Source organism: Abrus precatorius, unplaced genomic scaffold (genome assembly GCF_003935025.1).
Source record: "Abrus precatorius isolate BTA unplaced genomic scaffold, Abrus_2018 Scaffold7, whole genome shotgun sequence".
Taxonomy (NCBI): Eukaryota; Viridiplantae; Streptophyta; class Magnoliopsida; order Fabales; family Fabaceae; genus Abrus; species Abrus precatorius.
This window is the reverse complement of record NW_020874417.1, coordinates 3,806,398-3,820,038: the sequence shown is the minus strand read 5'-3', so window position 1 is coordinate 3,820,038 and position 13,641 is coordinate 3,806,398. Positions and strand designations below refer to the sequence as shown.

The 13,641-nt window shown below is 34.2% G+C and overlaps 1 protein-coding gene across 9 annotated transcripts; it reads left to right on the top strand.

The window, feature by feature from the left end:
- The first annotated feature begins 1,904 nt into the window (after positions 1 to 1,904).
- On the top strand, positions 1,905 to 13,256 carry LOC113872257 (two-component response regulator-like APRR7). Of its 9 annotated transcripts, XM_027509677.1 has the most exons (12): positions 2,062 to 2,327; positions 2,419 to 2,532; positions 2,709 to 3,271; positions 5,899 to 6,060; positions 6,172 to 6,305; positions 6,630 to 6,791; positions 7,890 to 8,070; positions 8,926 to 9,159; positions 9,232 to 9,292; positions 9,383 to 9,504; positions 9,592 to 10,193; positions 12,648 to 13,256. In XM_027509677.1, exons 3-12 carry the CDS (start codon positions 2,956 to 2,958, stop codon positions 12,753 to 12,755), a joined length of 2,082 nt encoding a protein of 693 aa, XP_027365478.1. In that variant the 5' UTR covers positions 2,062 to 2,327; positions 2,419 to 2,532; positions 2,709 to 2,955; the 3' UTR covers positions 12,756 to 13,256. The 9 variants fall into 9 exon arrangements, with proteins under 9 accessions (XP_027365472.1, XP_027365474.1, XP_027365471.1 ...); XM_027509673.1 differs by having other exon boundaries at positions 1,912 to 2,083; positions 2,312 to 2,327; positions 8,926 to 9,292; positions 9,383 to 10,193; XM_027509676.1 differs by having other exon boundaries at positions 8,926 to 9,292.
- The last annotated feature ends 385 nt before the right edge of the window (positions 13,257 to 13,641 follow it).

Genomic DNA, 13,641 nt, shown 5'->3' with positions numbered 1-13,641 from the left:
TTAAATATTAAAATGAAAAAAATTAAAAAGTTTATATAATCATAAAACTAATCGAATATAATATATCAATGAAAATTAGATAAATTATAATGTATGTCCAGATAAAAGTGTATTGGTATGTTTTTTTTTTAAGTTTAACACTTAATATTAATGAATCTTAATTCATATATCATTTATAACTATGTATATTAAATTTTACACAATTTAGATATTTATAAGTGTTATTTAAAATTTTATTACATATTAAAATAAAAGTAATAAGATGTAATTATTATTTATTTTATTTTTAATAAAATTTTATAAAATAAAATTATTTAATAAGAATCTCTAAATTTATTGATTGAATTAATTAAAAATATTTTAGTTTTAACAAAATGTATATCTTTCTTGAAAAGATGATTTATTTAAAATGATTTTAAAAATCAAGATTTAAAGAAATAACAAAGTTAAAAGACTGAATAAAAATAAAATTGATATTAATCTATTAATTTATCCATCAAATATTTAAAATAAAACTCTTGAAGCAGAGATAATATGAGAGGGAAGGGAAGGTTAACATTCCACGTAGCGGAATAAGGACCCGACACCATGTGACGATTATACACTTGCTATCTTTACATCACAAGAAGCAGCAATATTTTGCAAATTCACATTTGCTTCACCTTTAAGTATTGTTTCTTTTCTTACATTTTATTATTCAATTATATCAATTCAAGTTTAACTCTGCAAAGAGTCTCTTCTTCATTCCCCTGCATAAATGACCACGTGCCTGCCACTCCTTCTTCTTCTTCTTCTTTTCCCCTTTCTGTCATGTGATGTGCACATCATAACATTTTCTACTTTCTACCTTGGAAAACAATGTTCCTACAATTTTCAGAAATGTTTTAATTGTTTTAATCAATGAACCAAATTTATTTATTTTTAAAATAAAAACTTAATTGGTCTAAAATATTTTTAAAATCACATATAATTAATATTTAAATCTTTTTTTTGGTTGTATCACGCCCTAAACTTTCATTTATGTTAACACAAATTCTAAACATTACATTATTTTTTACATCTTTATTGAACATACTTATATGTCTAATAAGATAGAAGAGATAGTTTTGAGTTTGAGAACTTACAAAAATGGAGTTATGGAAAAAACTACAGAACATTTTCTTAATATATTAATAATGTTATCCATATATTTCCATACACACCTTTTTAAAAATATACGGTTTAATTTCACGTGTACAAATATAAGCTTTCATATTTTAATTTTATTATGCTCATAAATGAAAGATAATACATTTTTCAATAATGTACAAGAATTCTTTTCTTCCCTTTATACAAAACAAAATCTACTTAATTTCAATATTAACTTGTGATTTTCTTAGTTCAGCTAATAGTATTGTATTAAGCAATTTGATTTTTCTGCTGTATTTATTAAGTATACAAGTTAATAAATAAAAATAATTTTTTATTTTAACTTTTATTCTACAAGCTTAATGCACAGGATAAAATAATTAATCCTATGCATTATATACACATATTAATAATTAAAATAAAAAATTTCTGATATAATAAAAAGTTATTATAATTTTAACGTAAGAAATTATTTATATTAGAAAAATTCTAACTCTAAATTTATACAAACGATGTATAAAATAAAAATTATAAAGATATTTTTATAATTTCCAATTTTATTTGGTTGAATTGCTTTGTCTTTTTTATCCACGTTTTTTTCAGGCTTCTGGAGAAAAGGTGGCTTGCTGAAAACTTGGACGATTACACGAACAAGGTTATTATCGTCCTTTGAGAACGGTTCCAATCGACGTTCCAGAAAAGGCTGGAAACTTGTCACGGGAGATGGCGCCACGTGTCCCCCTACATATCTTGAAGATCTTCCCCTTCGCCATATTGACCCTCGAGCACGCGGCTTTAGATTTCATCCAGGTCGGCAACATCCCCGAGTCCTACGTGGAAATATCTCGTTCCTACGTGGCACTTCTTGAACATTCCACACCTCCACTTCGTCCACGTCACCAGCCGCGGTCATCGCGGTCCGAACCAACCCAATATTTTTCTCCTTTCCCCTAAAGTAACGTCGGCGTTATCTGCTTCCTTACCGTACTTTGAGATTAGTCAAGTTCCTTTCACTTCCCACAACAAAACACAACCTTGTTCCTGATTTTTCCCCCTTTTCCCTCAACTATTTTTTCACAATTTGTTTATCCCAATTTTATTTAGCTTTTCATTTTAACTGCAATTTTATAATTATTATGATGTAATACTAATCTTTTTATAATGACTCGATAATGGCGATTAGCGAAGTTTCTGCGCTGGTAATCCTCGTATCATTTGTTTTCTTTTCAGCTTTTTGCTTCGGAATGAGAAAATCTAGCTTCTATTTCCAAATCTATTCGTTTTTGACAGTGTCAGCGTTTTAGCATAAAGAATACGATGCAACGTTTCTGGTTTTGGATGTTCATGTTCAAGCAAAGATCTCTTCTGTGTTTATGGTTACAGCTTTGACGTTTTGGATTTTAAGTAAGTCAAATCTCGAAATTCTTTTGTTAAGTTTTTCAACTTAGTTAGGGTTTTGAAGATACTTTTTTAAAAATAGCGGATTAGTATTTGTTCTAGATCCATGGTTGGTTGTGAATTGCTTTTTAGTGTTGGATTTGAAGTGAATAATCTAAGAAAGGGATACTCTGCTATTACAGGGTGAGAACGGCAGAAAGGGTTTTGTTTGAGAGCACTGTGGATATTTGGTCGGGGACTTCGTTAGTGTTAGACTATTAGTCGTAGAGATCTTGTTATTTTCTTTTTAACTGCATATCTAGCGAGTTGCAGTTGCAGTTGCATTTGGGTTGGGGTTCCCGAAGATTATTGCGTTTGCTGTTTTCGTTTGGATGAGGACGGGTTATAATCACTGTGAATTTGGGCATTCTGGATGACAAGGGTGTCCAGATGAGTGTCGATGGCGACAGCAAAGAACTGAATCAGCGCTTACGAGATGGGAAGAAGATTGCTGGTGGGGAACATGGCTTATGTGAGGGCGATGAAGTGAAATGTAATGGAGTGGCTGAAGAAGTTAAGGTTGGACAGGGGGGGACTGTGGAATTCTCCTCTGTCCAGCAGCATATACCACAGCAACAGCCTCAAGGGGCAATAATTTGTTGGGAGAGATTTTTGCATATTAGATCCCTTAAGGTCTTGCTTGTGGAGAATGATGACTCTACCCGCCATGTTGTCACTGCCCTGCTTCGTAATTGTAGTTATGAAGGTTAGTTATTACCTGTTTCTTATTGAATCCCTTATTTGGTTAGGCCTTGACACCAATCTTTTAATAAGTACTGTTTGCATTGTCAAATTTATGTTGCTTACCTCCTTTTGTATGTTGATTAGCTGCACATACTACTGCATGCATACTCAAAATGATAGGTGTATTAATTACCCTTCTCTTGCTGATATTATGACCATTCATGTGTATATAAATTGATTATATAATATCTGCAAGTTGCTCAATGACCTACTCAAATTTTATACTGCATGTCATTACATGTTAAATAGTTTCCTGCATCAAACTGCCTCCACTTTGTTTCCAATACTTGCACTTCTGACAACTTTTCAGTAGACCTGTTGAAGATTCCAAAATTCCTTGTGAATTCAATTCCATGGTTTCAAAAGCTTTTTTTTTTTTTTGGCATTTGAATTTCTTTAGCGTAGCCATTCAGAATAAATTTGAGGCTATCTGGCACTATATATCTCTTTCTTGTTGACTGATGGTGAATTTTGACTGTTTTCCTTAAATAACTTGATGGCTCAACGATTAACTATTTGAGCAAATTTAATGGTGCCTTACATGACTTCAATGAACTTCTGCTCATTGCTGACGTCCCTTGCTTAGGAACTTAAGCCCATAACAAACTTTTTTTATTTGTTGACTTTGTATGGATTACTTGTGGAATATTCATCAATTTATGATTAGATTTTAAGTTTTTCCACAATGCCCACTTTGAACTTTTTCTTGATCCACCTTGTGTTACCTGGATTCCTTTGCCTAGATCTCTCAAAGTGGTGACCATGGTTGATCTAACAAGTTAGATAAATCTCGTTCTAAGTGTGATCACTATCACAAAGTTGAACACAATATCAACAAGTCTTTTGCATATAGTTGCCCTCCTTTGATTGCCAATGTTACACATTGTTTCATCTGCTCCACTAAGCTTGCCTTGCTAATATCTGATTGTTAGGCATATTTGACTATCCTTATTGGTTTCCTTCAGTGGTGATATGAGGAGCATCAAGAATCCGATTCAACTGATTCAAATGTGCACGCAAATTATTTCTTTTGATGGTCTCTCTCACTTAACATAGCTTGATCCATGAGTCCTTGACTTTAAATTTGGAAATGAGAAACAATTTTATTAATAGAAAAATAGAAAGAGATGTAGAGAAAAGAGCAGAATGTCCCCAGATCTAGAGGATCTCTCCAGGCCCTGTTCAAGCATATTAGAATACAGGGTAACCAAGCTTTTGATATCTATTGTAATAGACTTAATTGTAACAGCTTAGTTTTTGTTGTAAAGTTTAGTTACTTTAAAATGTTAGCTGTTGAATTATAATAGGCTTCCATTTAGCTCATCTATGCTCCAACTGCAGATTAGTTATAGATTTAACTGTTTCTTTAGGACTCTTAAAAGTAGTTAACTTTGTGCATTGAATACTCACTTTGTGTAAGCCTTTGCATATTAGGTTGTCGTATGTAAAAGTACAGGCTATGTGTTTGTGCTTCTATATAAGAATTTACTTCTAGGTTGGATTTCTAGCTCTATGACATACTGAAATTGCAAGCTTTCATTGTTTCATAATAGATTGGTCAACTAATTGCTTGGTTTTCAGTACTTTTGCTTAATCACTGAACAAGGGGTGGCAAAGGTGGATTTGTTCTTGTTGAGAACTCACATTGATTATAGATATGAGCAAAGTACAGCATATAAAGATTTAGACAATGCTCATCTTACCAACTAGTTTTTGAGGTTTAGTTAGGTCAAGTCTGAATTTAAGACAATATTAGAGTCTTTCATAGATCTAATATTAGGCTACAGCTTGCCTGGTCCTGTTATTTTTCCCATTCAATTCACCTGGTTTATGGCTTTCTTAGTGCAATATATAAATGTTTAATTATGGGCATGAGAGAGGTACGTTAAGATCCCACATTGACTATAAATATACCAAATGTTGAGCTTATAAAGGCTCAAATAGTCCTCATTTTACAAATTAACTTTTGGGGTTGAGTTATGCCAAGCTCAAATTTAAGAGTTCTTAATGCTGTGATCAAACACACAATGATCTTGCATTTTACAATTTGAGTTCTTTGATTAATGGTGATCTATAATTATAGTGGGATGAGTTGTGATTACAAATCTGTGAACTAGAATGAAAGAGGATGTAATAGCATTGACAATTTGCAGCGAAAAAGGAATGTTTTTAACTTCTATTTATTAACTTTATGGGAAGTGGGAGAGCTAACTGGTTTTAATTGGGGTAGTTGTATAGATGCACAACATTGAAATAGTAATTGAGTTAAAAAATAAGCTTAATTGTATTTTTGGTCTTTCTGTGATGACTAATGTGTGATTTTTGTCCCCCGATAGTCATAATAAACTTGTACAATAGTCAAAAGTGTAATTAATCCTAAAATTTATAAACTTGTGCGTTATGAAGAAAGTTTTACAGTTTTTTTTTTTTTTTTGGGTGGGTTGGGGGGTGGGGGTGGGGATGGCTCCCCTCAAAATATATGTAGCTCCGGCCCCTATTTATGAGTGGCATCATTATAATTGTTGTTGTGAATATCTCTTATATCTTTGCTTAAGATCTTATTTGTGTTTTTCTTTTTCTTTTCTCCAGTTATTGATGCAGCAAATGGATTGCAAGCTTGGAAGATATTGGAGGATTTAACCAATCATATCGATCTTGTTTTGACTGAGGTAGCAATGCCAGGTTTATCAGGCATCGGTCTTCTATACAAGATTATGGGCCACAAAATGCGGAAAAATATTCCAGTAGTTAGTAAGTTTTTCCAAGTGCTTATATATGTTTGGTTTGAAGCATTTCTTTTTCTCATAACATGCTGTAAAAGAGCTACTCTTTTCTATGGCTTCTAATGGGATTGGTCTGCAGTGATGTCATCTCATGATTCTATGGGTTTAGTCTTTAAGTGTTTGTCAAAGGGAGCTGTTGACTTTCTTGTTAAACCCATACGGAAGAATGAGCTTAAAAATCTTTGGCAGCATGTTTGGAGAAGATGTCACAGTGTAAGCTGACTTGAATTTTCTTTCATGACATTACACTTTCTATTTCTTTTCTGGTGAATACATTAAAAATACATTATTAGCAGTCTGTTGCCTTTGCTAAATTTGTGGAGTCAATGTCATATCAGTATTGGTGTCTGTGCAAGAACCACCTGTTGTTATAATTATAATCATTATTATTTTGCAAAAATGTAGATAGGTTTTGCTCAATGTCAATGGCACATTTGCTATATCTTCTGTCATGCTTAAAATGTTTTGTTTTATTTGGTGTGGGCCTTCAATTATTCTGTTTATCATGACTCTATTATTTTTTTTCTCCCCCCTCAGTCTAGTGGAAGTGGCAGTGAAAGTGGCACACAAACCCAGAAGTCTGTAAAATCAAAGAGTCTTGAGAAGTCTGATAATAATTCTGGAAGCAATGATGAGGATGACAATGGAAGTGTGGGCCTGAATAATGGGGATGGAAGTGACAATGGTAGTGGCACTCAGGTATAAAGATATTTTGTTGGAAAACCTCCCATGCATGGAACTCAAGGTTAATGCTAGGTTTCATGTATGTCTTTTATTTTTTATTTGTTGATTCGTACTTATAAAATTTTCAAAAAGATATGGAATTATGATAGTGTTTAGTTGGATTGTTCTGTTATAGCCCCCACCTCACCCATCCACTAACTGCTTTACCTTTTTTTTTCTGCTTGTTTATATAATATATTTAAGCATAAAAGAAGAATAAAACTGAGTGTTTAGGCCTGCTGCAACTTGCTGACCACTAAGTAAGAAGAGACAATTATGAAAATCAACAAAAAAGGACATTGACCAAAATATATCAAATCTCTTTTATTTTTTTTCTCAAAATGTTAAGAGAGGTTCAGACTTCAGAAAAGTTTTCTATGAATCCGTTTGTCACACATGAACCAGAATTTTTATTGCCAAGTTTAACAGATATGGGCAATGGAGAGACCACAGGTATGAAAATTGGATAAGTCTTGAGCCACATTTGTTTTTCTGTATACCCCCTTCCCTCTTCATTTGAGTATGTGTATCAGTCCTGTGCAAATGGAGAAACATTTACTGATCTGATGTACGTGGCTGAGAAATTAATTATACTGACATTTTCTGTTTTGAAAACTTGGAACTGTGTAACTGTCTTGGTTTATGTTTTGTATATCATGTAAACTGGTTCACTTTGATACTGTCACATATTTTATAACAAAGAAACCTAAAGCTGTAAATGTTGAAATTTTTTTCTCTCAAATCCATATGATCTAAAAAAATTTTTGTGGATTGAGCAAGATGTGTGGCACATCGTGTTTGAATAATATAATGCAAAAAAAAAAGCAGTTTCATATAGTCTCTGCTGTCTGACTAGCATGAAATGCTTATCACTTGCTAGTATTTGAAAAAGTGAAAGGATAGAAACCTGCATGATTATATATGTCATCCATTAAGTAATGAAGCAAACAGTTCAACAGCAAACCCCACAGCCAGCCATCAGCCTGCTGGTTAAGTCTAACTAGCCAGTATTGTCATACAGAGGTCAAGTCGGTAACCAAATGTTACTTCTATTTTTTGTTTTTTCATTTGCAGAGCTCATGGACCAAACGTGCTGTTGAAGTTGATAGTCCTAAGCCAGTCTCCCAGTGGGATCAAATAGCTGAATGTCCTGATAGTACCTGTGCTCAAGTTGTTCACTCCAATGCTGAAATAGGTGGGAAGAAGGTGGTTCCTCTGGCTGCAAAGGAGTGTCCAGAACAGAAGGAACAACTTGGTAAGACCAAAGTGCCTTGATCTTCCTGTCTCTGCATTAACTCTCTCTCATTCAGAGTCACCCGGTGATATTATTGTGTTTTGGTTGAAGATTTTCATGGTATTAACTGTATCACCCTTTGCACAGTAGTGAACATAGAATCATGTTAGAATACAAGTTGTTTTGCAGAGGAATTTTTTGAGTATGAATATCTTCAATAGCATTGGCTTTAAGATTCTCTTCCTTATTTTCATTATGTTTCTCTGCTTTTGGGTTTTCCTTTTGAAACTTCATTTTGGTAGCACATGATTATTTAAAAGAGATTTAGATCCTAAATGTATTTCCAATGTGCTATACTATCTTGGTTCATTGAGTCATAACTCATAACTTGACAATGCTAAAATCACGAGTTTTGTTCCTGAATCTGGTACTGTGAATATAAAATTTTGAAGTACAGTTTCCTATTCTTATGTGAAATTCTATTTTGAAATGCTTAATCCATGCTTAGATGTTTTCAACATGCATCTATACTCAATTTCTTTTGGATGACACTTGACAGGCTTTGCAATGCATTGCTACTGGTTTACAGCTGCATTAGAGGGCCTTTTTTTTAAACAAACAATCTTGTTTCATTACCTGTTTCTAGTTGTGATTCATACCTACTGATCTCAGTCTTTTACCCCCTACCCTGTGTGTGAGTGTCCAGCTGTTCATGTATGCACTCATGTACCTACACGTATGTGCATGCATATGCACGAACCCTTTTTTGGGATGATTTATTGTATTTAATTATTTTCCCTGGACAACGTCAAAGGGATGAAAGTTGACTCAGTAGAGATATTGACTTAATGGTTGGCTATATAAATGGGATTCCAGTCAAAACTGCAGGTTCTAAACATAGCAACACGCTTGATGTTGGCCCCTCTAAATTCAATGAGCAAATAAATAGAGGACAACTGAACCTTAATTGTGAGAATCAATCTAGCAAGCTAAGGTGCAAAGGTCTATCATTGTCTGATGCTGTTACTAGCACTTCTGATTCTCAGATGCATAGTGGTGAATTTGAAGCCCTAAATAGAAGACCCAAATCCTCCGATGTTGAAAATAAAGGTACTAATAATGATGAAGAATTGCCGTCTCTTGAGCTCAGTTTAAAGAGGCTTAGAGGAGTTAAAGATGCAGGTATTACAATTCAGGATGAACGGAATGTTTTAAGACGTTCTGATCTGTCTGCTTTCTCAAGGTATGATGATTAAGTGTTCTTGTTTTAAGCAATTCTTAGTTAATTTTGAGATGGATGACTGGTTCAATTGTTAAAAGTCTTTTGCTACAGGTACAATGCCCCTAACACTAAGAAGTCTCCCACTGGATGTGTTGGAAGCAATTCTCCACATAATAATAGCTTAGAAGTTACAAAAAAGGATTCATCTCGAGATATTCAATCTCACTCTAGTGGCAATCCTCCTAACCAGAACTCAAATGGTGCTAGCAATAACATTGATATGGGATCCACTAATAATAATGCTTATGCTAAATCTGCAGTTATAAGTGAGCCAGCAGTAGCATCGACAACCAAATGTTTGTACCAAACATCTGCTTTCCAGCCTTTAAAGAACAATGTTGTTTGTACCTCTCAACAAGTTGCCTTGCATAATACTGAAGATACAACAGCAACAATGCTGGCACCACCTAAAGCAGACAGACATAAGGATTCTGCAACTCAGGACTTCCATCACCATTATGAAAACCATAACTGTATTGCTGACAACATGCAGCACCCGCTGCCACCAGATCATGATGCTGAATCCTTAAAGAAAATGGCTACTGCTGCACCACATTGTGGCTCATCAAATGTGGTTGAAGGGCCAATTGAAGGTAATGTTGGAAATCACAGTATTAATAGAAGTGCTTCTGGCAGCAACAATGGAAGCAATGGACAAAATGGGAGCAGCACAGCAGTTAATGCTGGAGGGACAAATATGGAAAGCAACAATGGACTCACTGGGAATAGTGGCAGTGGCGATGCTAGTGGGAGTGGAAGTGCCAACAGAGCAGATCAAAACAAGACTTCTCAAAGGGAAGCAGCCTTAACTAAATTTCGTCAGAAGAGAAAAGAGAGAAAGGAGAGGTGCTTTCATAAAAAGGTAATTAATCATAGTCCATATAAATAAGTGATTCATTATCTGTTACTATTAATAAGGACTGGAAATTTTTTGTGGATATATTGGAGAATATACCTCCTTCACTCAGATGTTGACCTCTGCAAAAACAGAAGAAAAATGCAAAAAATAAAAATAAAATAAAAAATTGAAAGATAATAATGGGATCCTGCAACGAACAGGGAATTCCCAACCCATTCCCCTCCTTTGTAAAACCTCTCAACTCTTGACTAACGTTTTGTCACTCTCCCAACCCTTCAAATCTATTCATTCTTTCTTTTCTCATCATGCCAGCTGCCTTGACTGTCCTACAATTTTCTTGTCTTTTTCTCTGCTGGGACCTCCAATTCCCTCCTTGTTACTCCTTCCATACCCACATTGTACGGTCTGCTCATTCAGTGTATTTGAATGAAAGCCCACGTTTTTTCCTCCTAGCATAATCTGATATTTTCTGATCATATGGTGCTACCTCATAATTATCAATAGTACGCTATAGTTGTGCAGATCAGCCATGAGCTGCTACAAAGTTTCAGTGGGGGATCATTTTTGAATTGTGGCCGTAGGGGCTGCAATTATGGCCAAAATAGTGGCCATAGTGGTGCTTTAGTGAGGCTTTTAAATGAAAAACCCATTTTCGCCCTCAAAACAACATGCTTTTTTGGGGGGTGGCCGTTGGGGCAAAGTTGAGATTGCCCTCTCCCTTTTCAGAATTTTAAAAAATTCCTAATTGGAAGTAGTTTCCCACACTTTTATCCGCTGTGCGACCCCCAAACACCCACCATCCCTTCTCTCTATTTTGTGCCACCTACACCCACCCTCCATTCTTTTCTCTATTTTAAACTTTGAATCACCTTTTGTTTTGAACTTCGAACCCTCAACCTCCTCTGTTCTTTACTCTGTGCAACCCACACCTTCACTTTTTGTTGAATGTTTATGATGTCTTGAATTTGAAATATGAATGTCTTTTGAATTTTGTTTGTTTCCTTAATAGTGGTCATCCTACTATTCACTATTTTATACCACTATGGTGTTTTTGGGGTCAACCACTGTGCTGCCGGTCAAGATTGATACCTATATGCTACCTTTGTTCTGACTTTACCATTCTCTGCATTTTCATTATTCCCTTTTCGTTTGTACATTCCATTTCTTTACTGTCATCTGATTTTCATGACTAGTGTGGTTATAATTTGAAAGGTTGATGGGGGAACTATGGACATCTGTTATAAGCCTTAATTTTGAGGGTGTATTAAATTTAGATTTTTCTGCTGCTCATAAACAGTATTTCTTGCTTTTTACTGTATTTCTTTTATACAATGGTTGGCAAGTAACTTCCCTAAATGGAGAGGATGAGTATGTTCGAATTTTTATGGATACAATAATTTTAGGTATTTACTATTTAGTGCTCTGCTAGTTGGATGCTTCTTCCTTTTACTCAGCCCTTATAGGTCTTTTTGAAAATTCCCTTAAAGGACGTGGAAAATATTTCGCGGAGTGTGAAGGATAACCAAATTTTTCAGCTGAATAATCACATTCCTCAGATTGATAAGATAACCGCTTTAGCTTCCTTCGTGCTTCTTTCTATCATTCCCTTACAAACTGATCAACCAGTTTGTAATTGCTTTTCATTCTTACCTTTTTCTGCGCATTAACAAGCAATTTATACATAGAAATGCTTGTAGATCTTAAGTGTTCTGTGGAAGTCAATTACTGTGGTTGAAAATTGGGTAATCTCTTTTCCTTGTTCATATCATGGGAGATAGGATTTTCTTAGGCTTTTTCTCTGTTAAATATAAAGGTTTTCATGAATATTCACATAACTTAAAAGACCTCTTTTTTGTTTGAAAAAACACTATCTGTTTTCATTTATTGTTTTCTCATTAATTACAAAAAATATCATTTTCTTTCCACTTTATTTCCTGTGTTCAAAGTGTCCATGAAATGATGAAAACTAAGTTTTGTTATGTCATAAATTTATACTTTGTTTCAGATATATTCATTAATTAGTGTCTTATGTATTAAATGAATAAATGTGTTCATTTATATGGGTAAAGAATGATTACCTTAGTAACACAAATCTCACAATCAACAAGGAACAATTTAGTAATTAATGCATTTAATATTTCTTTTAATTTGGACAAAAATATTCGTAGTTGTTTTTTATAAATAGAATCAAAAAACAGAAGGTAACACTGTTGTAGCTATTAGTAAAACAGAAAATGGAAACAAATGTCTTTTTTCTCTCTTATAAAACAAAACAGGCCCCAAGTTTTAGGTAGAGTTGATTGACAGATTATGAACTTTGTTGTTGAGTTGAACTAGGTCTTCCTTCCGGTGTTTATGAAACCACCCAGTAGAGTAAGGGATTGTAATGGGGTTGACCATTTCCAGTAGAATTAGGATGGTGTGTCGTGTGGAGCTAACTCAATATTTGAATGATAGGTTCGATATCAGAGCAGAAAGAAATTAGCTGAACAACGACCTCGATTTCGTGGACAATTTGTGCGACAGCCCTCAAACGAAAATGCAAGTGAGGCAACTGATAGCTGATCCATATAGCATTTGCCAGAATGACATAATGATAGGGATATGCGAGAAAAGGTCGAGGAACCTTAATGTAGAATTTGGGAATTGTTCTGTCTGTGTATTATGTTTATGTGTAATGACTCTGGTTATTCCGACTTGTTCTTTTGGAACCTGAATCAATTTATGTGGTGAGAGATTGTTATACTGATTGACGCGGAAAACTTTTAGCGACTCTATAGTTTATATACGTTTCTCATTGATATGATGCTGGGAGAATCTAAGTGTCTTGATTTATCAACTGGTGACTTATTTTGTATCTGTGGCTAGAACACGATAAGGAAATCCTACTATATCCTCAAAGGTGAAAATTGAGAAGTGGAATATACCCGTGGAAACAATTTTCACGCAAGCGAAAATTGCCATGACCTATCGAGTTAAAGCGCCATTACATGCAGTTATGCGCTGAGATGTATTCATCTTAATTTGCTTCTATTTTACGACAAATTAGTTCATAGATGTGACTGAATAGAAAACTTAGTCATTAGTCAGATATCACTGCGAATTGTTTCAGAAATATGTAATTGGAACCATGAATCTGTAAAAGGCTAGAGTAGGCTTCCAACAAAAGAATTCCTTCAGAAATTTACTTCAGGATTATGCAGGTCCCAAGAAACATGAATATTAAACAGTTAATAGAATCAAAGTGAGTTTGCTGTATGAGTAAAAATTGAAAGATGTGGCGGAAGAAACGTGTAAATTGGAATTGCCAAATGGTGTCTAAATACAATGGTAGTTGTTGAATAAATCACTACTTTGGTCCTTAATTTTGTAATTTTTCCCTCTAGTTTTGTCTTTAGTTTAATAAAGATTTTATTTTTGTTTTTAATTTATTCAAATGTATTTTAAGTTA

Bases quoted from the DNA above. Each gene is read 5' to 3' on its own strand.
- LOC113872257 (XM_027509671.1), top strand. From the start codon at position 2,956: ATGAGTGTCGATGGCGACAGCAAAGAACTGAATCAGCGCTTACGAGAT. The intron at 3,272-5,898 runs GTTAGTTATTAC...TCTTTTCTCCAG, and splicing joins TCGTAATTGTAGTTATGAAG to TTATTGATGCAGCAAATGGA. The intron at 8,071-8,925 runs GTAAGACCAAAG...ATGGGATTCCAG, and splicing joins AGAACAGAAGGAACAACTTG to TCAAAACTGCAGGTTCTAAA.